Source organism: Macaca nemestrina, chromosome 7 (genome assembly GCF_043159975.1).
Source record: "Macaca nemestrina isolate mMacNem1 chromosome 7, mMacNem.hap1, whole genome shotgun sequence".
Taxonomy (NCBI): Eukaryota; Metazoa; Chordata; class Mammalia; order Primates; family Cercopithecidae; genus Macaca; species Macaca nemestrina.
This window is the reverse complement of record NC_092131.1, coordinates 151,071,760-151,098,402: the sequence shown is the minus strand read 5'-3', so window position 1 is coordinate 151,098,402 and position 26,643 is coordinate 151,071,760. Positions and strand designations below refer to the sequence as shown.

Here is a 26,643-nt window from a genome sequence, read left to right as displayed (position 1 = left end):
TTTTCTTAATTTAGTCCTCGGTTCAGTGGAGCACTTGGTCCAGCACAGGTATCAGCATACTGCCTTAAAGAGCCAGAGAGTAAGGGAGAAAAAGGCAAAATAGAGAATATTGTGTAGGTACTTCAATAACCATGTAAGGTATAAATAACCATGTAAGATGTACTTAAAAACGTAAACACAAAAACAGGTGACAGGCCAGATTTGGCCTGGGGGCCTCAGTTGGCTGCCTCCTGAGTAAGCAGCTATCTCAGGAAGAGGACATGATAAAGTCATTTTTGGGGATCTAACATTTCATACAATGACTTTATTCCAACCACACGTTTGATGGATGGTTTACCTTGGTCCAGAGCTCTATGTTGGAAATCATTTGCCTTGAGAATTCAAAGGCAGGGCATCACTGTTGTCTAAAGTTCAGCTATTTAGAAAACTAGTATACATTGGTAAGGGCCTGTTTTTTTCTCTCTGGAAGCTTTTAAGATTTTTGCTTCGTGACTCGACTCCAGGAATGGCCATAAGACTTGGATTTTTCACTGCCTTAGTCCCTCTAGCACTCAGAAGGGCTTCTGGGGGTGGGTGGGGGCCCAAGGCAGAGGAAACAGAGAGGAGCATCTGGGCCTGAGATGGGTCAGGGAAGGGAAGACATCCCAGGTAAGGCAGAGAGCTGGGACCAGGGAGATGGGGAGGACAGGGCGAAGTCAGGAGGAGAAATTGAGGTTCTAGAGTGTAGACAAGATAGGTAGGGCCCATGGGGGAGCCCAACTTTGCTTTTCTGGAAGTTTTAGGTTCTTTGAGCTTAAGAGATGCTACCCTCCAGGTGGAGGGGCCCAAGAAAGCTGGGGCAGCCATGACAGGACTCAGTGACTCATGAGAGAATGGACTTGTCCTACAGCACTCCTGTCATGTGCCCCATGATTCCCTAAAACACTGACCAGCTGCTCTTGGCCCTCATGTGGCCTTGATTCCACCTGTGTGCTGTCTCAGCACCAACCTCCACCCTCTTCACACACTGCTCAGACCTCAGTCACTCCCATTGGGTTATGACAATTTGGCAAAGCTATTTTTTACATAGTTTTTTAAACAACAACACAACAGAAAACAAAGCAAAACACTAAGAATGGGTGGAAACAGGCCTCCTCATCCATTCCCTGAGTGTTGGCACATCACTGACCTCCCTCCCAGGATGAGGAGAAATCCAGGTTGGTAGCAGCCCCTGTGCTTACCTGCTTACCACGCTTGCTGGTCTTAGGATGAGCTATCCATCATTCTGGGCACAATGCTCCCTTTGTCCAACAATTTACTCCTAACTCAATCATTCTCCCTTTCATATTCCTTTTAAAATCGCAGTGGTCATAGTCACTCACTTGCAAATAATAAGAAAAGATGGCTCCTTCATAAAGGCACTAAATAAAGGAACTTTCCTGCTTTCAACTTGAAAACTAAGAAAGAGTGATTTTTTTTTTTCTTAATAAGGGGAATTTTCTGGAAGGGTGAAAAAGCATAGTCAACATAGAGTCATGAGTGACTTGATGGGGCTACGTTCTCAGACATGCATTGTTAGGGGATTTTGCCATTGTGTGAACATCATATGGTATACTTATACAAACCTAGATGGTAAAGCCCACTACCACCTAGGCTACATGGTACAGCCTTTTGCTCCTAGGCTACAAACCTGTACCGCATGTTACTGTACTAAATACTGTAGGCACCTGTAACACAATGGCATTTGTATATCTAAACATGTATTAGGGACAGTAAAAATGCAGTATAAAAGATAAAAAATGGTCCACTTCTCTAAGGCACTTAGCATGAATAGAGCTTGCAGGACTGGAAGTTGGTCCAGGTGAGTCAGTGAGTGAGTAGAGAGTGAATGTGGAAGCCCAGGATATGACTGTACGCTGCTATAGACTTTATCAATACTTTACACCCAGGCTACACTAATCTTATAAAAAACATTTTTCTTTCTTCAGTGATAAATTACCCTTATCTTACTGAAACATTTTTACTTTATAAACTTTAAATTAAAAAAAACTTTTTGACTTTTGTAATAACACCTTAAAACACAAGCACATTGCAGAGCTGTACAAAAATTATTTTTTCATTTATATCTTTATTCTATAAGCTTTTTTCTATTAATTTTTTTTTTCTTTTTAAACTTTTTTGTTAAAAACTAAGAAAAACACATGTATTAGTCTCTGCCTACAAAGGGTCAAGATCATCAAAACATCATCAAGTGCAAGGAATTTTCAGCTCCATTGTAAGCTTAGGGACTACTATCACGTCCAAAATATCATTACATGGCACCTGACTGTATAATTTTATACCTGAAAAGGAGTAAGGATAAATCATTTTTCATAATATAAACCAAGAAAGTAAATAAAGATAGACAAAATCCTGGCTGATGGGAATACCAACTATTAAGGGTGATTGGGGCTAATTTAAAACTGGGTTAAAAACTCTGTTAAATGTGAATCTAAATGGTGCATACTTCCTTTTCTAGAAACTTCCTGACTGGGCTTCCTCTGCTTGGGAGGCTAGAGGGGAGTAAGGAATTCTGGGACCACCGTATGAGCTCTTAATTTTAGCTTCAAGATGCATAAGGAATCCTCAATTAAATTTCAGTCTAATTCCTTCAGAAATAGATTCACATTATATTTAGTATTACACCACTCCTCAATAATAAATTTTTTTGGAATGATGGACTAACAGTGGTGGTGGCACACCAATACCTCCTAAAAGCTAACAATCCTGTTATAACAGACTTTTAAATGTCCTTGTTTCCCCCTCTAATTTAAAAAGTAATAAAAACACAAAATTAGTATAGGTAAATGAAAATGTGGGTAGTGAACGTCACTCATATCTGGGATAGAGGTCAAGGACAGAGGAAGGGTGGCAGAGGGCACGTGGGTCAGAGCTGCCAGTTGGACCTCCTGCCAGCCGGACTTCCTGCCAGCCAGCGAGCAGCAGTGACGCTGAGTTTCAAGACAGCCAAGATGGCTGAATCCATAGGCTCACCCACAGGTGCGTTTAGACTGGGAGGCTGCAGTGCCCTCGGTCAGTCTGTAGGCCTCATATTTACAAGCTCATTAACTATTCTGACCCTCTGTTCATGGCATAGAGGCCCACAAAGGCTAGGCCAGGTGGGCTCAGAATAGGAGGTGGTGATGGTGGTGGGAGCACCAGAGAAAGCATGGGCTGAGGCTAGGGCAGGGGGTGTGCAGGGCAGAAGGCTGGATCACCGCAGGTAGGGGGCTGGGCAGAGCCAGTAAGGGGGCCACAGAGGACTGCTCTAGGGGGAAGAGGAACATAGGGAATTGATGGAAGAGCAAGTTTCAAGGGAGAGGATGGAGGGGCCTGGGACAAGCCTGCAGGAGGATGAGCTGGGGAACAGGCACTGCAGCTCACTTGGCTGTTGTTTATAAAAACAAATTACCAGCTGAAAGCTGCATGTACTCACTGAAGACAAATCTGGCAGAGTACAAAGAAGACAATTAAAATTACCTATACACTCATCACAGAGTGGCTTATTTTGCTCTAGCATTAACAAAAAATCTCAAGTGTTTATGTGTGTGAATGTGAGGGGAGATTTCTCCCCTTCTCCATATACAAAGGGGCATATGTATAGGGGTGGGTGTGTATATGCGCATTTATGTACACATGTACATACAGCAAAACAGGGATCACAGATTATTGAACCTTCTTTGACAATGTTATAATGTGAACATTTCCCTATATCATCAAATGTTCTTCAAATTAACTTTCCTTAACATCTGAATAATATCCCACTGTGTGGAAATGTCATTATATATTTAATCATTCCATAAATATTTGACTGAATATTCAAGTTGTTTATTTAGGTTTGTTTCTGCCCTCACCCCGGACAGTTTTAAATAGCAAAAGTCTGCCATTTACTTTGTGATTGGGATAATTTAATCTCTCTGCGTCTGTTTCTTCATCTGTAAACTGGGAATGGTAATACCTGCTTTATCCATGTCATGGTTTTGCTATGAGAACATGTGTGGAGGAGATTTCACTGTTCTATGATTTCACAGTCTTTTAACTTTGAGTGACTTGGTGGCTGTCAAGGCCACCAGCAGAGTTGGGAAAAAGTGAGGGAAAGGTGATGGCCTGCATGTGGGTGTGTTGGGGTGTCTCCTAAACAGTAAGGAGGAGGAGTCTGGGGCCTTTAGAAGACAGGATTCTTGCTCAGGAGAGAAGACTGGGCTAGAGTACAACTTTGGGAGTCTTTAGCTTCCCAAAAGCTTACAGCTTTTGTTATAAGAACAGATGGTCTTTTCTAAAAGAAAGTATTTTGTCAGAAAAAAGCAAGGCAAGAGCTCCATCTTAGGGGACACAGGTAGGAAAAAGATATTAATGAGGGATGCAGGAGGAGCAACTGAAGAAGGGTACAGGGAAACCAGGATTATACACAGATAAGTTAGAAACAAAAGAGAGCCACAAAAATTCAGGTTTAATACCTACCAGATACTGCTGTGGGCTCTCTAAAAGTTGACCCTATATAAATTTAGCTCTGCCTGCCTTGTTTGACTCAGCGAATTATGAAGTTAAATCCTAAAGGTAGAGAGACCTAACATGGATGAACAAACACGCCAGTTTCTTTATAATAAAAAAATCATCTAAAGAAAGATAAAATGTAATTGGAGAACTAGTGGTCAATAAACCTTTTCTTGAAGCTAGTAGCTATTTAAGCTCAAAGTAAATTAACCTTTGCAATTGTCCCTGGACATCTGTAAAACCTACCAAATGCCTCTCAAGTATTTAAAAAAAAAATGCACTTATCTTCTGAGGGCTTTGTGGAGGGCTCTTCTGACTCAGAAAGAGAAGTGGGCCTGACCCAAGGGAAGGAGGCCCCTGGGCAACGTGCTAGCGTGGGCCTGTGCTGGTCTAACCTGTGGCAAATGGGCCCAGGATGGAGAAACCTAAGAAAGGAAATGCAGGTGATGGGAGGGAGTGGCAAGAACACAGTAGAAGGTGTCAGAAGGAAAAAGAGCAAAAGTCCTTTTGATATCTCAATACCTGGAATAGCTCTCTGATCCTTTTTTTATTCTTTTTAATTACCTATGTTTTGGGGTAAACACAAAGAAACCACGGGATTTGGCCTCCAGTTCTTGTTCTAACACTGCCTTGCAGTGGAACAAAATGTTTTTAGCATCCCAGGTCAACATTTCAGAAACGGGACTCTCATTCTTTTTAAACCCTCCCCTCTCCCTAAATAAAGCTCTCACATCTTTTTTCTAATTGCTTTTGGACCACCTTCTTGGAAGAGTGCAGTCTTCTCTTAGGGCTCAATCTAGTTTTCTTCTTTGTACTGTTTTCACATATTCTACCATGAGCTTGCACTTTTTTTGTCAGAAAATAATGTTACTGACAAGCAATAACTAAGCGACAATGCTTGAAACACAAACCTGAGTCATCCAGCTCTGAATGTCAAGTTCTTTTCACTATGTGTACTCTCACCTTTTGAATTTTCTCTCCTCAAGTCCTGCTGGTCACCATGTCCTGGGGATTGTATATCTGAAATGATTCTAAATGCTGGGGTGAAAAAAAGGGCTTAGGACCCAGCTCAAGCACACTCTGAAAAAGGGTGTACTTGACTTTGGTATCTCTCTTAACTCTGCTTTTCAAACCTTCTTCTCTCCTCTCCCACCAGACCCGTGTGATCCAGAAGAAGCCCACGGCTGCAGCATCCTTCTAGGACCTTCTCCTTAGCAGTGGCTGTGTGCTGACTCTCCCATCTTCCCTCACAGATCGCCCTTTACCATCCCCTGATCTGGAACCGGAGTCAGCCAGTCCTTGACCATGTTGTTACTGGGCTAATGCAGGGAATGTCTGCAGCTTAAAGCAGGCCTTTGTGGAGGCAGAATGCCCTCACCTAACAGAGGCAGCCTAAGGGTCAGGATTCTGGGCACCGTGGAGGCTGTGTGGGGGATGCAAGGCAGCCTGGTGGCATCCATGAATCTAATTACATAGTCTACCTGTGCAAGAGAAGAGTCTCTGGAATTAGACTGGCTTCGTATCTACTGAGAAGCTGTGCAATCTTAAGCAGGTTACTTAACCTCTCTGTGTTTGGTTTTCTGTTCTATAAATTGGGGCTATTTATAGTACGTAGCCCAGAAGGCTGGTATAAGGATCAACTACCATATAAACAATTAACCCAGTCCCGAATACATTGTAAGTGCTTAATTAATATAGGATAAATAAAAAAGTAAAACATCATTATACTTTTATGTTCAGTAACAGCCCTTGGGGCTGACCTTGGGCTGGCAAGGATCACGCCATCTTATTTCTCATCTTGTTTTGCCACAACTTTTTTTTTTTTTTGGAGTCAGAGTCTCTCTTTTGCCCAGGATGGAGTGCAGTGGCACGATCGTGGCTCACTGCAACCTCTGCCTCCCGAGTTCAAGCGATTCTTCTGCCTCAGCATCCTGAGTAGCTAGGATTGCAGGCATGCACCACCATGCCCAACTAATTTCTGTGTTTTTAGTAGAGATGGGGTTTCGCCATGTTAGCCAGGCTGGTCTCAAACTTCTGACCTCAGGTGATCTGCCCGCTTCAGCCTCCCAAAGTGCTGGGATTACAGGTGTGAGCCACTGCACTCGGCCCATAACTTCTTAAACCCTGGCTTCTCTTATCCTGTAACCCCCAATCCCAGTCTTCCCACCCTCACTTTCTCAGTCTTATCCAAAGGAAACCAAGGAGACAGGACTCAATTGTGGCAGGAAAGAGCTGCCACAGAGGCCTGCTGGGCAGATGGCCCCCCTCACCTACCTCCTGTATTTGACTTTGTATTTGTCCATCTTCCCAGCATAACCCACAGGCTCCAAATCAGGGGCGTGGGATGTGTGTGCTCACTAGCAACAGCTCCTTCCAGAATCTCCTCCCTCATGTGAAACTGGATGCTTCTACTACAAAAATATAAACCAGGAGTCTCCATGAAGCTACATATGGCTAACATGCTTCCTTTCATGGCCAGAATATTTTCCCAGAAAGCACATTTTACTTCTGAAACACAACCTAGAAGCCAGTGGCTGCCCCTGTGGTTTTTCAACAGTTTAAAGCAATATTGGACACCACCAAGTGTCTCTTTTTTTTCCCGGAGAACTGAGTTACAAAATATTGGTTTCTATTAGGGTGTGTCTAGCACTTTCTGTGCTGCCAAGCCTTCCATTTTTATAGTCTGCACACTGGTAGATTTTCCATGAACAGGCTCAAATTTATTCCCAAGCAATGATGCTTAGGAAACCCAATATGAACGTGAAGATTGTTCTAAAGCAGACTCAGAATTTGTCCCATGCCATTGCCTAAAAAGAGCATTTCTGATATGTAATAAAATTTTTCTAGCATACCTTAAGATATATATATGGCAATGGGGAGGATATTTGCTCTCCTTATATGATTTTTTGGATTGAATTTTTAGAGGAAACTTGTCTTTTAAATTCTTCTTCTCTATCCTTTTATTTCTATATTTGTATAGAATACAGCCCAAACATCCACCTACACAGGCATTTTACATAAAGAGTTGGAAGCCAAGTGACTGAAAAACAAAACAAAGTTATTTATGTAGTGTCTTTATAGAGATTTACATGTGAATTCGAATGGGAGCCAAGGGTAATGCTGGAGGGAAATGAACCAGTTAGGGAACTGTGCTAATGGAAAGTGTGACTATAATTTAGCTTTGTTGACAAATAAAAAGGCAAGTGCTGTATTTTTTAAGAGAAAAATAACATAGGAAATAGAGCTTTCCATGTATATATTCATATACACTCAGTCTTTACCTCAAGAAGCCTTCCCACTAGAACTCCAAATCACATTGCCCCATGCTCCAAATCCTGCACTATTTACTGCTGGTGATGCCCAGTTTTACAGATCCAGTTTGGGATGGGTTTTCTCTCCCCAATATGGCTACAAACCTCTGGAAGGCAGGAGCACATCTAAGCGCATTTCTGTATACTATCACAGCACCTGGCACCACTCTGAACACAAAACAGCTGATCAGCTGGCATCTACTGCACTGTGTGGATTGAACAGTTGGATTCAGAACTATGAGGTCTAGAATGGCCACTTTAATCTGGCAACTGAAACTGCCCCAAAGAGGTCTAGACAAAGTTTGTAGTTCAATAACTATCCCCTGAACTCCGCTGGTAGACAGGCCTGCCATCCCTAGTAAACAGTCCTAAAGATCTGTGGAGGCCACCTGTGGTGACCACTGCCATGTGCTTCATGGACTCCCCCTTCAGGAACGAAGGACTTCCTCCACAAGTGGCTGGTAGTGCTACCTGCAGAAGCCCTCGGCTGGAGGGAACAGCCTCACCCAAGGTCATACCTCGTTCCTTGAAATGGCTTGCCTTTAATGACTGCTTATTTTGGGGGTGTAAAGGTATAAAGGCCTGGCCTCTCACCCCAACTCAGAATAGTTCTGATGAGCCATTCTAGCTCCAGAGCTCCCATGGACTCAGCTGAGGCTGTTGGGTCTACATGATAGCTCAGCTTCTCTGCCCAGTCCTGTTCCCTTCCCTTCCCCCTTTTTTTTCCTTGCCTTCTACAGGTATTAATTCCAAGAGAAGTTCCAAATAAACCTTGTGCATGCTGCTGACCTCCATCTCAGAGTCTGCTTCCTAACAAACCAACCCACAACACCATCCATCCAACCATCCACCCACCCACCCACCCACCCACCTATCCAGCCAGTAACCTGCCACTATGTTTAGGGGACATAGATGGCATGGGCTCATACAGATGAAAAAGACCCAGTCTTTGTCCTTAGGAAGCTAACTAACAGTCCAGCACAGGAATAACCATAAAGTATGCAATAGGAAGGGCTGGTGTTAAGGGAGATATAACTGGGGATGTGATGCAGGTAAGGGAGGTGAGGAGTCTTCATTCACTGGCTTAGGCTGTGGTCATCAGTAGACATACCCTGTCTCCTCATCCAATGTCAAGCTCTGGAGGTCAGGGTGAACTGTGTCCTTATCTCTCTTTGCATTTCCCATAATTCCTAACACAGAGTCCCAGACAGTACAAGAAATCTTAAAACACTAAAACAAAACACTGAGGGAAAGCCTTGGCATCCTGTCTACTTTATAGGACAGGTTTCTGGCTGCTGGTCTGGCCTTTTAGGACAAAGTTCTCAGGAGGTTCCTCAAGATGCTCATTCACTTACTATGTCCATAAAATCTCAGGAACATGAAGAAGCACAAGACAAGGTCCTGACTCCCAAAGCAGCTACAGCTTACTCTGTGGATGAGGCAGAGATCCATGCACATTTCAACAAACAGGAACAAGAAATGGGAAAATGACTAATAGCCAAACGGCACATCATTCCCAGGCTGCCCTTGCCCTTAGCAGGCCAGCCCATTTATCTTCAATCTGTCAGTAGAGAAAGATTACTAAACAGTCTCTGCAAGGAACCTAGCAATGAGAATCAACAAACCCTCAAACCTCACAGTGCCTCAAAACCAATACACCTGTGAAACTTATTGTCTAAAGGGGAAAAGAACCTTTACCCCAAACATCACTGCTAAGTGCCTGAAGGGAGAGGGAGCGTCTGTGGGGTGGCAGAGCCCGTCTCCTGCATTTCCCTGCCTCCAGAGAACGTTACCCAACACAACATGCCACTGTCTCTTTCAACTCTCCCTCTCCTTTCACTGCTTTTGTACAATCTGTCACCAACTTCTGTTGCTGATTTCTCTGAAATGCCATTTGCACCCTTCCTCTTCTGTCTTGCCTTAGTGCCACTACCTTTTCTGATGTTGTGGTCATACCCTGGGAGTTGAGGTGCCAAGTCCAGGCAAACCTTGCATCTGTCCATCTCTGCCAGATGTACATTCTGAAAACTCAGCTTTCATTTGGTCACATCTCTGCTCAAGAATCATGGGGGCTCCGGAGGCCCTGCCAAGACCAACTTACTCCCTATACTCACCTAGCTTTATCTCCCAGAACTCCCCATTATGTGCCCTCTATTCTAGCTACCTTCCTGTTTATTTGTGCCTTTTGAGACAAGTTGTATGACTTCTGGAATGTCTTTCCCTCTCACCTGCCACCTCCTCAACAGGATCCTATTGAATCCGATCCATTCCTTCAGTTGGTTCACGTGGACCAAGCTGAGCATGTAGGGGAGGAGAGAGACAGGAAGGGCAGAGTTAGGGGCCTGGTGTTTTCCCAGTCCTGTTTTTCTCTTGTGGTTCCCCTACCATATTCTGACTCCATCACATAGAAATGCTTTTCTGCAGCACCGACCCAGGCACAAAGGCACCATCAGCTGGATTGCCCTGGACCATCCAGTTGTGGGAGGAAGGAGCTTATCTGCCCTCAGCTGGGTGGGCTGTCTTGATCTTCCAAGCCAGAAGGGGGAAAAAACTGACGTCGCTAATGTTTACTCCCCTGTTGCTTCTTAGGAAAGACTTAACAACTCCCAAGTGAATGCATCAAGCTCTGGGATTTCTGAGAGATGGATGGTGGGTTTGCCAAAAGAAAGAGTGCCAAGTTGGGTCTCTGGAAAGAATCCAGTGTTCCATAAACCTTGCCTCTTCCCTAATCATAGAAAGATCCATAAAATGATAGAAAGGCAGCGGAGAATGCAGGCAGCAGAATGACATAGAAGCATCATTCTGTGCTTCCTGAAAAACAGAAAATGCAGATGGAGACAAATTTCATCCTCCGCCCCACCCTCCACTGCAGTGTGTTGCTCTATGAGAGATCTGCTCTGCACGCACAAAGTGGGGGGAACTTTGGAAGAGTCTCTTGAAGGTGGTACAGTAAAAAGTGAGTTGTCTTTGGAGATTTTCTTACTTCTCTGCCAATAGGTGACTAGAAAGGTGACCATGATGGGCAAAAGTGGCAGGGAGGAAGGTGAGCACCTCCTATGTTTCCTGCCACTTTGAAGGGAAAAGGTTTACCAATGGAATAGGGGAGGTGGAGGGCAGGGGATTGCCTCCTCTTCTTCCACTTGAAGCACCATGAAAGAAGAAACGCTTTCATCTCCACGTTAGCAGGTGGATTGAGTAAGGGGTTCTCTGTTTTTTATAACTTTCCCTAGAGGCGTAGGAAAAGCTGGTGAAAGCAGCAGGTTGGAATATCCCCATCTCATGCCTTGTGCTAGAAGATGGATGAAGATGAGAAGAGGTAAACTAAAAATACTTCCTCAAGCACACACACACGTGCACACACAAGAGAGAATGAACAAGAGACTGAAAAGGAGAAAATACAAAACAAATCTCTTTAGGCAGTTACATTAATGTGATAATAACAACATCAACATTAATTGTTTTACACATGCATTTATATTTTAAAACACTGGAGTTCATTATTTAGCAATATTCTTACAACAAATAATCCAATCAGGTAATAACCAAAATAACAGCTACCATTTACTAAATGATTACCAGGATCACCTCTCATGTGTTATTATACTGAATCTTCATAAACCCCTATGGTACTATTGTTATCCCCATTTTACAGAGTGGGAAACTGAGGTTGGAGATGTTAAATAACTCGCCCATGAGGTGGAGACTGAAACTCAGGTCTGTCCAGTTCCAGAGTCCAGCCTTTTACTCTTACAATGTCCATCTTATGGCAGGGCTTTTCCACAAATTCAGGAAATGGAAAGGCATGGACGAGGAAACAGCCTTTATGACTCAGTTCCCTGTGAGGCAGATACACACACACATATAAGTTCTCCAAGAGGTCCCACTCTGCTGTACTTCTCAGTTACACCCATTCAGCTTTCATAGATACAGGTCCATGGATGAATGTCAAGTTTCTTGTAGGGACAAAGGTCAATCTCTAAGGAGAACATACCTCTCATCTAACCTGCATCTGAATCCGCAACAACGGTTTCCATTTGACAGGATGCAGCCCTAGCAAGGTGGTGAATTAACATCCAGCTTTGAAGCACTGTCATACAGGAGAATACTTTAAGACGGAATATAATGAGTGAGACTGAATGACATTTAGCAGAATGGCTTGTGACATTAAAATACATGTTTGACTTGTGAGATTTAAGCACACGCAGAAAGAAGTGACTGCAGAAAACAGTAAGGCGCAAACAAATGGTGACAGCTCACGAGAGCAGGCTGCGCTGTTCTTCATGGGGTCCATCTGACCTTAGTGATGTTTGCTGTCAGCTACACAGAGGCCTTCTGACACAAACTGACCGTGAATATAACCGGGATATTAAACACTGGGGCAGGCTGGAGAGAGAAAACAACAGGGTGCGGAAGAATTCTTTTCCTTCCCTTTCACGGAAGTACCAGGGATTCTGAAGATACTCCTCCTTCCCCCGGCTTCTCCTCCTTCCTCTTTCTCTAAGCCTCCTTATCCTCCTCCCCCTTCTCCCTCAACCCCTTAACTTCAACCAGAAGAAGAGATGGAGGGTTGGGCAGGGTAGCACAGAGAATGCTGTTCTTGGGATTTTGAGAGAGTTAAGTGTCAGTGTCAATGTCTCCCTCCCGCTTGCGCTCTCGAAATAGATACACACAAAACACCTACTGGAACTTTTAAATGATGACAGGAGATCCACAAGCCACCTGTGAAGCAAAATCTCAGCACTTTATAGTCACAGAAACATATAGGCATGCAAAGGGCTCATGTTTATGAATTATATCCACATATACCTACGCAAAGCAGGTGGCTCTCGCACACACACAGGAACCCTCAAATACAAACATCTTGGCATTTCCTTTCCGCCAGCCTTGACCCTTCCCACCCACCCAAAGGTGCTGGCCACAGCCACCCTCTGTGGGGCCAGATGCAGGGTGAAGGGCGTCACTAGGTCCTGGCTACTCCGGCTGTGAGACGTGGGCAAGCTCTTTACTCTATGGGAATCTTTGTAAAATGAAAATAACTGCCTGGCCAGGGGCTGTGAGTATGAAAGGGTATTAATAACACACACAGGACGCTGTCCTGCTTGGTTCCCGAACCTCCCTTTCCTGCACCCACGGCTGGAATGATGGTGACTTCTGTCACTTGGTCCCCACCGTCAGTATTCTAGTGTGACACTGGGAAGAGTGGGGGGCTTAGCCAGGGCCGCGGTCTGTACAGGAGGGTCCCAGCCCGCAGGTCCCGGGACTGCAGGCCCAGGGCTAACCTTCAGAGCTGCACGAGCGCCGGGAGCCGTGGGCACGTACGGAGGGCGAGCCGGTCCCAGGTGCGTAGACCCGTGGGTGGGGGGCGGAGCGGGCCAGTGGAGGTAGGCAGAGCCCGGCGGCAAGTCGACCCACGGCTGTGGGTGGCTTCCTCCTGTTGCTCAGGATCAGGGAGTGGCGGGGGAGGACATTCTTTTTTTTTTTTTTCTTCCCTAAGTAAGCATCCACCTATTTCCACCTATTGCTTTAATAACTATCGATTGTGAAAAGTCGGTGGGGCCTCTTAAAGGAGAAGACCAGCTCCGCGCCCCCGCGTCTGTGTTCGGGACTCGTCCGCGGGGACCTTCTGGACCTTCTCTGCCGGCTGCGCGGCAGCGATGGACGAGCGCCTGTGCACGGGCTCGCCTAGCAGCCTCGGGAACCGCAGCTGCAAGATGTGGTTTGACCCCTGCCCCATCCACTCGCGAGGCCTTTTCTGCTCAGAGCCCCCAGTCACGTTCTTGGACCCAGTCACCTGCTCCGCAGCGCAGTCCCGGCGACCCAGGTTCGAGGACCGGGCCCGCGCTCGGAAAGTTATTTCAAAAGGCAGATGTGTTGCAACCCTCTCTGCAGCAAACTACAGTACGCGGATTCCCGAACCCTTCCCCGCCCCCACCCAGCCCGGGCGACCAGAGCCCGCCGCAGGAGACTGGCAGCAAGGAGAGCCACCCCTGAATGCACCTTCCCTTCCTCCCGCGCGCCCAAGTGCAATGGGGTTGGGGGAAGACCCAAAGCAAACTCACGGCGCGGAGCAACCGCCAGTCGTCCTGGCCGGGAAGGGGTCCGGCTGCTGAGGATCGGCTTCCCGATTTCATGCCCCAGCCTCCCCTCCTCCCCAGCCCCAGCCCACCAGGCTGGGCCGTCGCGGCCCCTCGGTACCTGCGGCGGTCACGGGCTCCCCCTCGCTCTGCTCCCCGGAATCTGAATCCATGCTGCGGGTTGCTGACTGGGCGTCCACGGCCACCCGCCCGTCTGCGGGGCGCTCGGGCAGCCGCGGCGCACTCAGTGCGGACAGCGGAGCGGCTGGAGCCCCGGCGGCGCGGGCTGGGCGGTGCGCCGCGGCAGCGGCCAGGGGGCGGCTCCGCAGAGGCGAGCGCCGCCCGCGCCCCGCTCCCCGCGTCCGCCGGCCGGTGCCTGCGCGCGAGGCGAGCGCAGGGCGGAGGGTGGGGCGCGCCGGGAGAGAGATGGGAGGAGGGAGGGGAGGCGGGAGCGCGGAGGAGCCAGAGCGTCCGGCGCCCAGTGGGCTCCAGGCTGGGGTTAAATACCCCGGGGGCGGCGCCGCGCCTCCCTACCCGCGCCCTGCGTCGGAGCCCTTGGACTTCCCCCGCGCGGCGAGGTTGTGCTGGTCTTGCAAGGCCGAGCCCCTTCCCTAGGGTGAGGCCAAGTTTGTAAGATTCCTAGGTGAAAAAGCGCTTCAACTCGCGCAGGAAAGGAGAGGTTCCGAGTGTTCCGAGTTATGGGGCTGCGAGGGTTCGAGTCCAACTCCACCGCTCAGAGACCTTGGATGAGACCCGTGTTTTCTCACTAGGCAGATGAGGGAAGGGGGCGGGGGGGGGAGTGATAAGGGAAAGGGGCGGGGTGGGGGGAAATGACAGTTTCCTCGTAGGACTGTTGTCGGAAGTAGTAAGACAAGGCATGTGCGGGACAGAGCGCAGGGCCTGGCACCTAGCGACGAAGTAAAGACACAGGCAGGTAATGCTAACTCTGGCTGTTTGAATCTTCTCCCGGCACGGGCAGGGCAGGTGGGGCAAGCGGTGGTGAAGCTGGTTCCGGGGGCTCGGTGAGTCCGAACCCTGACTCGCCTGGAAGGCTGGAGTCACCCTGCCAATCAAGCAGCCGTGCCACTTCGCGCCCGCGACTAGAGAGGGGCCGGAATAAATTTTAAAAGCTTTTCTTTGTAGATGGGATTAAACACAGAATGCTAAACTTCCGTAACACCCTCCTTTCTGAAAGGCGGTGGGGAAGCATTTGTAAACCTGTTTACTAATTAAGAGCCCAAACGAGGGAGGAAATGCACGGAGCACTGAGGCCTTTTGTTGTTGTTGTTAATTCTTGGTTATCTATATGCTCTTGTTGTCTCCCTATTATAGGCTCCTACACTCACAAAGCCTCAAGATGGGTTCTCTGCATGTCAAGTCTGCCCAGAGAGTGCAAACTATTGGCCGGAGCAAAAGAAAATCAAGAAGAAAAAGTCTACTAAAAAGCGCCACTTACTGAACGTTTCCCTTTGTGTCCTCATGTAATCTGTACAATGACCCAGTGAAGAATTAAGGTTGCACCATTTGAAAATACTTTTTGGAAGTAGAAAATGGTTGACAGTTGGCAAGTTCATAGAATTCAACTTATTTTCACTCCCATTTTACAGATGGGAAAAGTCTCAGAGAAAGCAGATGATGTCCCTGTGGTCTCAGGTCATCCAGTAGGTAGGTGAGCTGGGACTTGAAATCAGGACCTTCTGATGTCCAGATCTGCTCCTGACTGCTATGATATAGTATCATAAGTGAGTTTTGGCTTCTGGTCTACCTGAGGGCTGCCTTCTTTAGTGAAGTGTGGGCTTAACAGAGTGCAAATACCACTCTACTTTGTGTTTGCAGAAAACAAAGGATGGCCAAGCTCAGGGACTCTAGTGATAAAAGTTGGATGGATATTGATGAAATGGTCAAAAGAACCCCACAGTGGATGTGTTATCTTGGGCAAATGGCTAAATGTCCCTCGATTTCCTCAAGTGTTGGTGTCTCCTTCATAGGGCGTTTGTAAATAAATTAATGAGTGTGAAAGCTATGCCTGGCACACAGTGAATGTTTGATAACTGGAAAGAACACTAATTCTTATATCGAATGGATCCCATTTAGAAAAACAAAATATTTTAGAATTGCATTTTTTAATGAAACAAACTGGGGGCCGGGCGTGGTGGCTCACGCTTGTAATCCTAGCACTTTGGGAAACCGAGGCGGGCAGATCATCTGAGGTTGGGAGTTCGAGACAAGCCTGACCAACATGGAAAAACCCCATCTCTACTAAAAATACAAAATTAGCCGGGTGTGGTGGTGCACGCCTGTAATCATAGCTACTCACGAGGCTGAGGCAGGAGAATCTCTTGAACCCGGGAGGTGGAGGTTGCAGTGAGCCAAGATCATGCCATTGCACTCCAGCCTAGGCAACAAGAGCAACACGCTGTCTCAAAAAAAAAAAAAAAAAAAAGAATGGCAAAATTTGGATACAAGATGATTCTCAAAAAACAAATAGTTGGGATCATTTAAAAAGTTTGCTATAATAGCTTTGCAGTCATAAGGTAAAATAACAATGATAGCTTCACAGAACAGAGCATATGGGATTGAAAAGGCATTCAGCTTCCTCTAAAGGTTGTGCCTAGATTCAATAACAGGAAATGTGAAACTTTCCCTATTTCCTTAGATCTCCTTTCCTTGCACTTCATGGAAGCTTTTTTGGTTTTGTTTGTGTTTTAATGTACAGGTAGCCTGGGTTGCAGTGTGAGGGAGACAGACCACAGAGACATGTATGGATAACAGCAAAAAAGAAATGGAGAAACTGCTGGAATTTGATCAACAGTAAACAATGTACTGAGAACACACATTTACAACACATGTATGCTCATCAGTCATCAGGTCTTCACTAAGTATCTAGTACATTTTGACCCAGAGAGAAATGCTTGGGGCATGCGGGGGGTGAGAAAGAACTGGTCAAGGTATCCTGAAAAGTCTTTGAGTTAAGTTCTTAGATAATGCCTATTAATTTACCTGCACCTATATTCATTCATAGTATATTTCTGCGAAAGGAGGCAGACATAGAATGAAAAATTGAATTGAATATGGAATTAGACAATGGGGAAGAGAGATCCAAACTAAATAAGGTCTTCATTCCAATTTCCTATGATGTGCAATCTGTTGTCATGGGACAGCAAGACAAAGGGAAATGACTATTGGCACGTGTGTGAATTTAATGAGGAACATTAGTGGAACATACCTTATCTCTCCTCCCAGTATGGAAAAATCTGTGTAAGAGAAGGAAGTCCTTAAAATAGTATCCTATGACCATCACCCCAACTAAAACAGTGAAATCTGAGGTGGTAAATCTCCTTTTACAAACCAGTTCTGATGTATTTCTTGGGGGGAAAAAAAAACTCTTAAGAAACAGAAAAGGGGAAAGGGTTTCTGTAGTTCCTCTGTATATTTTTAGAAAAATGGCATCACTTTGCAGACTTGAATCTAGAGTCTGAGGGTTATAAACCAACTTCCTCAGTGTTTCCACTACATCTTTTCAGCCTGGCAGCTCTTCAGATATACGAGTTTCTACCACTCATTGGTCATTTCTTAACTCGAGTGAACAAAATTGTTGGCTTTTTAAGGAAATTGCCTGTCTGGTGGGTAAAGCATATCTATTTGTAAGGTGTCAAGAAACAGATAATAAAATAGATCCATTTCTGCTAACACAATAATACTCCTTTAATCTGAGCCAGTGCTATGACTCATCTGCCTGTCTCCTCTTGTGGGATGGAAAGGGAGCTGTCTGCAAACCTTCAGCAGTGGGAGGAGGGAGGGAGATACTTTTCACATGTTAGGGCTGCTGCTCTGCTTTGAAAACCCACCAACTCTAGAACTGCTGTTTTCTCTAGGCTGAAGAGGCCTTTGGTCCTTAGAGGTGAGAGGTTGGCCCTATTTTTGATAATTTATCTCAAGGTAGACTTTGATCCCGAGGAAGCTTCTACCCAGAGCTAAGGAGGCCTCCATGGACTGTAGGTAAGCTGGAGAGCAGGGTCCAAGCTAGCTCAATGTCCATCTAACAGAACAAGGTGCTAGAAGACAGCCTTGAAAAAGGGAGCTTTTCCTATTTCTTTCTTGCCAGTAAAAATAAGCTTTAATTAGTCCCCCCTCTTGTTTAAAAAGTAATGCACATTACTAGAAAAATTGGAAAATACATATAAACAAAAAAGAAGAAAATAAATTAATTCGTAATTTTACCAGTTGCAATCATGGTTAACGTATGTTTTAAAAAGTTTCCTTCTATATGTGTACAGTATTCGGCTTTTATAAGTTACTTTTTCCTTTTAACAATATGTTGGGAACATCATTTCATCTATTCTTTGATAACATGATTTTTAATAGCTGTACAATTTTCTACTGGATGAGTACACCATATGTATTTAAATAATCCTCTATTGTTGAGCATTTAGGTTGTTTACAATTTTCTGCTATAATAGTATCAATCAATATCCTCATGTCTAAATCTTTGCACACATCACTAATCAATGCCTGTGAACTTTCAGCAGCCTCCTTGGTTTACCTTGGGAGAGAGAAACAAGAAAGAAAATTGCAGCTAACAAAATAGTTGTTGTATATATCCCAAGACTTTAAGGTTATCAAGACTTTTCATGGGTATAATCTCCACTAGGCAGTGGGTGGCTTATTTGAGTTCATTCTTGCATTTGTCCAGCATCAATTGAGCCCAGAGGGGATTTCTATAGGTTTAGGAGAAGAATACAAAGTTTCCTTCCACACTTTCTTTGTGGGCAATGTGTCCTCTGCACAGCCCCATCCAAGTCCAGACCCCTTGTAGGAGGCAGAGGGCGGATGAGGCTGGCAACTTTGTCATTCAGCTATTCTCCTGGGTTCTTAGCTTCTGTTTCTTGAGCTGCTGCCGGCAGGATAGCTTTCTGTGTGGTTAATGCAGTTATAGTGACTCAAAAGCACTGATCCAAAGGGAGAGGGAAATTGGGAAGGAGAAAGGGAGAAGAGAAAGAGGGAGAGAGAAGAAAACTCTATGGGCCCAACCTCTGTTGTGCCCTAGCCCAACCCTATGGGGTTATTTATAAGCCCTTGAAACGGCAGCACCAGGATCTTTGGTTCAGCCCCACTGGGAGCCTCCCTGATCACATATGGTGTGTGATCTCATTCGTGGCATTCATTTTGGCTGTGGGATGTGACTCCACTGCTGTATGAGAGCTGTTCTTACGAGCATCTACACAGCTTGTATGTGGGTACCCTAAGTGACTGCTGAGCTCTGCCCAGTGCCTTCCCATCTTCCTGGATCCTTACACAGCTCTATGGCATAGAAAAGGCCAGTATTATTCCCACAGGGGAGAAGATGGAATCAAGACCCATGAGGCTTCAGTGGCAACTAGAGTCTTTATGGTTTTCAGGATGATAGGAAAGTACCCAAAGACTGGGTGGGGCAATGTTACCCCAGTTTTCAAAGAGAAGAAAGGAGTTGATTCCAGATTTAACAAATTGGTGACTTTTTTGTTGCTGTCTAGCAAAAGTCTGGAACAAAGAGGTTTATAAGCATTTAAAGAAGAGAATTCTGATCACCAGCAGCCAACATGGGTTCCTTACCATGTCCTGCTAAAATAACCATATTAACTTTCTTTAAACAGAGTCATGAAGTGTATAAATCAAGATAATTTTATTTTACTTGGTATGTATCAAGTATTTGTTGAGTACCCTCTGTGTTTCAGGTGCAAAATGAAGGGAAGGGACTGTCACAGATACCATATATTGTGATTTAAGTTTTGAGGAGGTCTTACACAGTTTCCTTGCTGCTAGGTGGATCTGGAGCTGGTTGAACAATCCTACGCAGTGAGCTTTGATTCATGGGCTTTGAGTTAACTAGGAGGGAGGTCTCCAGTGGAGTGACACAGAACTCTGCACTTGGCTCTAGTTTATTGTACTTTTTTTTTTTTTTAAGACAACAACAAGAATAGTGATTTAGGGAAAGAATTTGATGCTTGTGCTTATCAATGGTATAGATTACCATACTAACGCAGGTCAGAGAAGACAAAATCGTGTGGGAAAGACATGTGGGTCTTAGTTGTCTATAAGAGCAACATGAGTCAACAGTGGGATAATAACTGTATTGCTACAATAAGGGCAGGAATAGTTCTTCTGTATTGGAGCTAGTCTTATAGACACCTGGGGTCTTATGAACATCTGGTGCCACATTTTAAGGGACATATCAGGAATCTCCCCAAGGTGGGGGAATCAAGATGTTGAAAGCGGCTTGGAAACCATTCTGTATGAGAAAGTTTGAATGTCAGGCTGGAGAAGGCCAAAACACAAAACCAAAAACAAAAACAAAAAAATCCAAAGAAGGCATGACTGGATTCATGTCCTTAAATGTGTAAAGACTTGGCTTCTAGGCTGATGTGGGACTAATGGATAAAAGTTATAAGAAGGGAGAATTTGGATCTTGTGCCAGTCCTGGCCTGCCTGTCCTTGCCCTTTCCATCCTCTGTATGGAAAAGGGGCTGACCCCTACAGGCTGCATTTGCCAGGCCCCTGTACTAGCTGGTTTCTAGCTGGATAGAGCCAGTGGGAGGCACTGGCAGAAGATGGGCAGGTTGGGGAAGGAATATTCTCCCCTATCCTCTGTCCCTCAATCTTGGCACCTTTGACAATTGCTGTATCTCCTCTGTGGCTCCAGCTCCCACCGAATGGACCTACTGTGGTTCCAGCTTTCATGAGGTGATACCAACCACTTGGCTCCAGTAACAGCAACTCCTCCCTTTTCTCCTCCAGCCCAGGGTGGCAGTGACTTCATGCTGTTGCTAATGTCTAGGTTACCTCACTATCCTCTGGCTTCTCAAACCTGTGTAGCCAGTTCCCTGCATTGCATGATCTCCTTTGAAAAGACGTAAAATAGGGCGGGGCGCGGTGGCTCACGCCTGTAATTCCAGCAGTTTGGGAGGCCGAGGCAGGCGGATCACTTGAGGTCAGGAGTTCGAGGCCAGCCTGATCAACATGGAGAAACCCTGTCTCTACTAAAAATACAAAATTAACCGAGCGTGGTGGTGCATGCCTGTAATCCCAGCTACTCGGGAGGCTGAGGCAGGAGAATTGCTTGAACCCAGGAGGCTGAGGTTGTGGTTAGCCAAGATCACACCATTGCCCTCCAGCCTGGGCAACAAGAGCGAAACTCCATCTCAAAAAAAAAAAAAAAAAAGAAAAAAGAAAAAGAAAAGAAAAGAAAATATGTAAAACATTTTCTTAGTTAGACCTCATTGATACACATGTACCAGTGGTACAGGAATAAGAAAGTGTTTTTTAATGATTACAACTGGATGACCATGGGTAGGGGTATTGTGGGAGGCTGGAGTCCACGACTTTTAGGATTCCTTTGGAAATTCACACATGGAAAGGAAATGATGTGTCCAAGTCCTGGGAGTGGCAGAGCTGAGACTAGAGCTCAAGGCTCCTGATCTCCAGACAAGCAGGCTTTCATCTGATGCTGACTCTTCTCCTGCGCATGTCTTTAAAAATATCCTCCCGTGGTTTATGTTAATCATCCTTCTGATCTGTGGAAGGGAAAATTGAATCTCCTAAATTTGTTTTTTCTTTTAATTCTCTAATGTTTATGTGACAACCCAGTTCAATAATGCTTACTCACTAATTATTTTACAGAACAAATATCGCTCGCCAAGTGTTGAGTGGAACCTTTTGTTCCTCCCTTCAAAGCATTTTCTACTTAGAAAAGCTAAATACATGTTCCAATCTGGACGGTTCCATTTTTGTAAGTCTCTGATTTCATAACATCTACGCCCAGTTGAGGGCTGTAGAAGGGGGAAGAAATGTTCAAGGTCACCTAGTCTAACCCCATCACTTTAGATATGAAGAAATAAATCTAGAAAGATGGAGTGGTTTGCCCAGAGTTAGGAACAACTGGGACCAGAACCCATGTCTCTGGCCCTATTTCAGGATTTCCCATCATATTACCATGCTCCTTTATGGCCTGTGTACTCAAGCCCAGGACAGCAGTGACTTCCTGCTGCTTCCTTTACTACATCCAGTTTTCATTTGGTTTACACCCTCACTTCCCAAATCTCTCTCCCCAGTACTGATCTTTCCTCTCCTTTTACCTCCTGTACACCAGTGTTCTAGTAGATCATATACATCTGGAATGGAATTAACAAAAGCAGGACTTGACCAATACCTCTTTTCAATTTCTTCATCTCATCAAAGACTCTCTCTCCTCTCCTCCCCTCCTCTTTCCTCCCCTTCCCTCCATCTCCCTCCCTTTCCCTTCCCTTTTCTTCTTTTCTGGGTTTTCAAACTTTCCATTCCTCTCTTCTATCTATCCAACATTTTCTTTCCCGCCAAGTCTTCCCTTGGCATTGTCCTTAAACTGATCCCTCCCTTTTGTGTTCAAAGCAGTCTGCCTGGTTGAAGCTATCAACACTTCTAAAAGAGGAATCTTCCATGCTTGGTTGCCATAAGCCTTTGCTCATTCTCTGAGGAGGCATAAGTTAATGTTATCCCTTAGTAAGACACCTGGGCCTCTCTCCATTGCTTCTCTGGCCTCTTGACTGTGGCTGTGGGCATCTTAACACCTCAAACATTATTGCAGAGAAGGGAATTCCTTCCATGGCCAAGGATATCAAATTTATTTTATTTCAAACCATTTACAGACATCATCCCATGAGAGTTTCCAATGTTTCAACAACTTTCTCCTTTGACTGTCACTATCAATCTTAGCTGGTTTTTAGATCTTGCCAAATTTGTGTTATCTAGGCATTCATAAGCGGTTAGATTTATTGAAGCTCTTTCAGGATAGCATTACAGCATAATGTTTGAGTCACAGTGACCTCATTCAAGTGGACTGGTCCTCTTCTAAAACAGACACGTTGATACCATATTTCCAGTTAGCTGAACTGTGGTCTTCTATCCTTCCAAACTCTGTGTTACTTTCTTCTAACGTGTATTGTCTCAGTCACATATTTTGTCAAAAACCCAGGAACTCGGTTCATCCTCCACATTCCTGTAACTCATACCTTAACTTCTCTTGATGAAATTCATAAGTCCAAGGATAAAATATTTGGGTTCTGTCCCAGGAAACAAGCATGTGGGACATGTGCCTTCTTCCTTAGTATAGGTGATATTGCTGCGAGAGTTAAGAGGAATGAGGAGTTACTGGCAGGAAAAAGGAGAGCCTGTGAAACCAGGAATCACTTCCCAACATGCTCTCCTCTGCTAGTACAGAGTGGAGGGTGAGGTCAGTGTAACCATTCTCACCTCAATCACATCTTTCCAACAATTACATCTCCATTGTACTGAAGATGCTAACAGCCTCCCAGTTCCCCAGGCTTATAGTCTCCAAATCAGTGCCCTTATTTCTGTCTTCCTTGCTTCAATGCTGCCATCCAAAGTCCTATCAACATCTGATGCTATTTCTACCATGAATCTCTTCATTTTACCCTTTCCTTTCCATCTTCACAGGCTCCCTCCTCCCAGCTCTCTCCTGTGTCTTGATTGCTGCAACAGCACTCTCTTGGCTATCTCCCCTTATCCATCCCTGCCCAAATCCAGCTACACCCAAGCCAGAGTTCAAGCTTTCTCAGCCATCCTAGAGCCGGCCTCTTTACTAACCTGCTATGCTCCCCACTCACAGGAAAGTCCTGAATATACACCAAAACAAAGAACTACCCAGAGTCCACACAGCAAGGAGTTTGTCATAGCCCAGCCACATCCTGCATCTGCGCCGTGTCAGTCTGTTTCTGCTCTCTGCCCTGCTGCTGCATGTCTTTCCTCTTGCTCTCTGTCTGCTGCAGCTTCGTCCCTGGTGTGTGCACTCCTGGCCCCTCCTTCCCCCAGCTTAAGGCTGTCTCCTCCCTGCCAGTGGATGCTTTGCTGTGATGGCTGGAGGTTTTGGCTCTCCGACCTGGCCTTGGGCCCTTCTCTCTGAATTATCCTCATGGGACCTTCTGGCCAGCGTGCCCTTGTGTTCCTGGAACCCACATCCTCTTAGCTTTGCCTCTAAGTGAATCAATGTTGAGTAATTTCTGCTGTGTTGGAGTGAAGACACCTGGATTTTTGTTCTGGCTGTTCATGAATTTGATGTGGAGCACTAAATAAGAGATGGGCTGCCTGTGCTGGCCCTCTTCAGATGCCAGCTCTGTGCATCCTCACCACCTTGCATGCTTTGCACATGACTCCCCGCCCCTATATTCTCTTCTCTGCCAGTTCCTGAGCCAGTGTCGACCAAGTCCCTTTCCCCTCTGAAGATGAAAAGATAAGGGGATGAGTCTTGTTTGTAATGTGGCATCCCTTGTGCCGTGGACCCCTGTATATCTATTGACCTGCAGTTTCCCCTTTGGCTCTGCCTCACAGAGTGTGGAAACAAGTGTGCTTGGGTTTTGCCACAGTTTCCCCATTTGGACTCAGGTGTCCTTCTTGGGACAGTAGCCCTAACTTGCACACTGACTCTTTAGGAGGTCTGGTCATTTCCCATTACTTGAGGTAACACTAGCAAGTCAGTTTTCATCTCTAGGGAGTGTATGTAACACTACCTGCCATTTAGTGGACTCTTACTTTGCTTCAAAAATTAATTATATTGGACTTTTTGAATGATCAAAAAAAATTTTTTTAACTACCAGTTGCATTATAGCACCTTTAAAAAATATGATCAAGAACCAAGGAGAAATCAGAAAGTAAACACCCCTAAGCTATCAGAAAAGGTATCCTTTACTCAGGAGAGAGTCCTGTAGGCTCTCACTCATAGTCTAGTTTTCTTTCTTTACCCCAAAATTCTATCAGGAGGGCAGGGTAGAGCAGGTGCTCCTGTCTACACTCACTTTACCTCTTACTCACCTGATGGCTTCCTACTGCAAACACCTGCAGGCTTTTGATAGTGCCTGGGAGTTAAGGGCAGTGGTTCTAAGAGAACAATGGGCAAGATTTGGAGATGAAATCTAGGTTCCTGCCCCTTGTCTGGGACAGTTCTGCATAGTCTTATAGAAGTTCTGGCAGGACTGAAGCCCAGCTGTCCACAGGGGTTGAATAAATAACCTCTCAGGAATGCACCTGGATGGGCTTCCTGGTACTTCCTGAGATTGCCTCCCAAACAACTACCTCTCAAGTCCTTAACTCAGGGTCAGCTTCTGGAGAAACTTATCCTAAGACATGCTGCAAGAACGAAAAGCCAAGAAATGATGGAAAGAGAAAATAGCAGAACTCTGAAAAAATGCAGACAACAACTAAAGTATTTTGGGGTCCTGTAGCCCTTTAACAAGGACCACTGGGACACAAAGATATGTGGCATAGTTTCTCTACACACTGAGGGCTGGTGTGTAGTGATCTGGGTAGAGTGTATTCTTTTAAGAGGCCCCAGGAATATGTAAGATATTTGAGAAAAGGTTCTACCTGAAAAGTGAACATAGGTTGTGATACTTAAAGGAATGGTTTGTTGGCTATCTAGAATCTTGAGTTTACTGAATGCCCCTTTCCCTGACGACCAGGATTTATTGGATTTTTAGTTGAATAAAATTCATTGCCGTTAAGACTCAAAGCTCCCAGTTCTTGCAGTTTGGTGCTTTAAGATTCATTTCCTTTATGTTTTTCAGTCTTTGATGCTGTCCCTTCTCATCTCCTGTTGCATAATGGAATTAGTTTTTTGTTTTTGTTTTTTAAATATGGCTTCCCACAGAAGCCCCCTTTCTTTCTCGGTCATTTCAGTGTCCTTTCTTGAGCACCATTATCTCATTCCTGGGGTAAGGGGATCAGTTCTGCATTCAATATTCCAAAGGCCAGTACAGTGCACTGAGATTTGTACTTCTGCTTTGTTTCCAATCCAAAATGATTATTTTTTTTTTCAGTTTTCATCCAGATGTTTGATATCATGTAAACACAGCTTGAAAGTGTTCCTGAACTGCTTACAGATGTATGCCAGTGACACCCTTTCCAAATTATATATAATGATTCTCTGGGTCTATTTATATCCATGTCATAGTCTCTGGCTTGAATTTTAGCTATAAGACTAAGTTGAAAGAAAGTGAAAAATTCATGTGTATGAGTAAATTATCCACTTGATTAAAGACTCCAGATATTTGGAAATGTTCAGGGATTGATGCCATTTTCCACTGAATGCTGACATGTCTGTAACCATGGTGTTATGCCTGGATGTTTGTGTCCATTCCAAACTCACATGTAGAGGCCTAGCTTCTATGTGATAGTATTGGAAGAGCAGGCCTTTGGGAGGTAATTAGGGTTAGATGAAGTCACGAGGGTGGGACCCTTATAATGGGATTAATGCCCTTAGAAGAAGAGACACAAGAACTCTCTCACTCTCTCTGCTCACGAGAAAGGTCAGCTGAGTACACAGCCAGAAGGTGCCCATCTGCTACCCAAGGGTAAAGCCTCACCAGAAACCAATCATACTGGCACCCTAATCTTAGACTTTCAGGCTCCAGAATGGTGAGAAAATTCGTTTCTGTTGTTTAAGCCACCTAGCCTATGGTATTTTGTGATGGCAGCCTGAGCATACTAGTATATTTGAGGACCCAGATTCTGTTGAGCCATTTAGTTTACGGTCACAGTGACTCTCAAATGTGCTGTATCCCTATTTAGACTATACCTAATAGACCAACCTATTTAGACTTATTCATCTAGCGTTGACACCAAAAAGATACCCTTTAAGGACCAAGGGTCTGCTCAATTCTTATCAAAGGCTTTATTGCAAGATATAGTATGTATAGGTGATTGCATAGAGGATGTTGTAG

At 45.1% G+C, this 26,643-nt stretch overlaps 1 protein-coding gene and 1 long non-coding RNA gene across 5 annotated transcripts in view; one reads left to right on the top strand and one right to left on the bottom strand.

Annotated features, from left to right (window-relative positions):
• LOC105490411 (TNF alpha induced protein 8 like 3) overlaps window positions 1-24,345 on the bottom strand; it is a 50,891-nt gene extending 26,546 nt beyond the window's left edge. Inside the window, exons 1-2 of one of the 2 annotated variants that reach the window (XM_011756002.2) lie at window positions 24,129-24,345; window positions 14,019-14,162 (exon numbers count right to left, since the gene is read on the bottom strand). In XM_011756002.2, the coding sequence (XP_011754304.2) occupies window positions 14,019-14,162; window positions 24,129-24,300 (316 nt within the window). In that variant the 5' untranslated portion in view covers window positions 24,301-24,345. Of the gene's footprint in view, window positions 1-14,018; window positions 14,374-24,128 lie in introns of those variants that run through there. The other variant, XM_024795504.2, reaches the window with a different exon arrangement.
• LOC105490409 (uncharacterized) lies at window positions 14,362-17,805 on the top strand. 3 transcript variants are annotated; one of them, XR_011606054.1, is made up of 3 exons: window positions 14,729-14,831; window positions 15,230-15,639; window positions 16,614-17,805. It is a non-coding gene; the product is annotated as an uncharacterized lncRNA (long non-coding RNA). The 3 variants fall into 3 exon arrangements; XR_011606055.1 differs by lacking the exon at window positions 16,614-17,805 and adding an exon at window positions 15,734-16,343; XR_011606053.1 differs by lacking the exons at window positions 14,729-14,831; window positions 16,614-17,805 and adding an exon at window positions 14,362-14,513.
• Window positions 24,346-26,643: the final 2,298 nt, after the last annotated feature.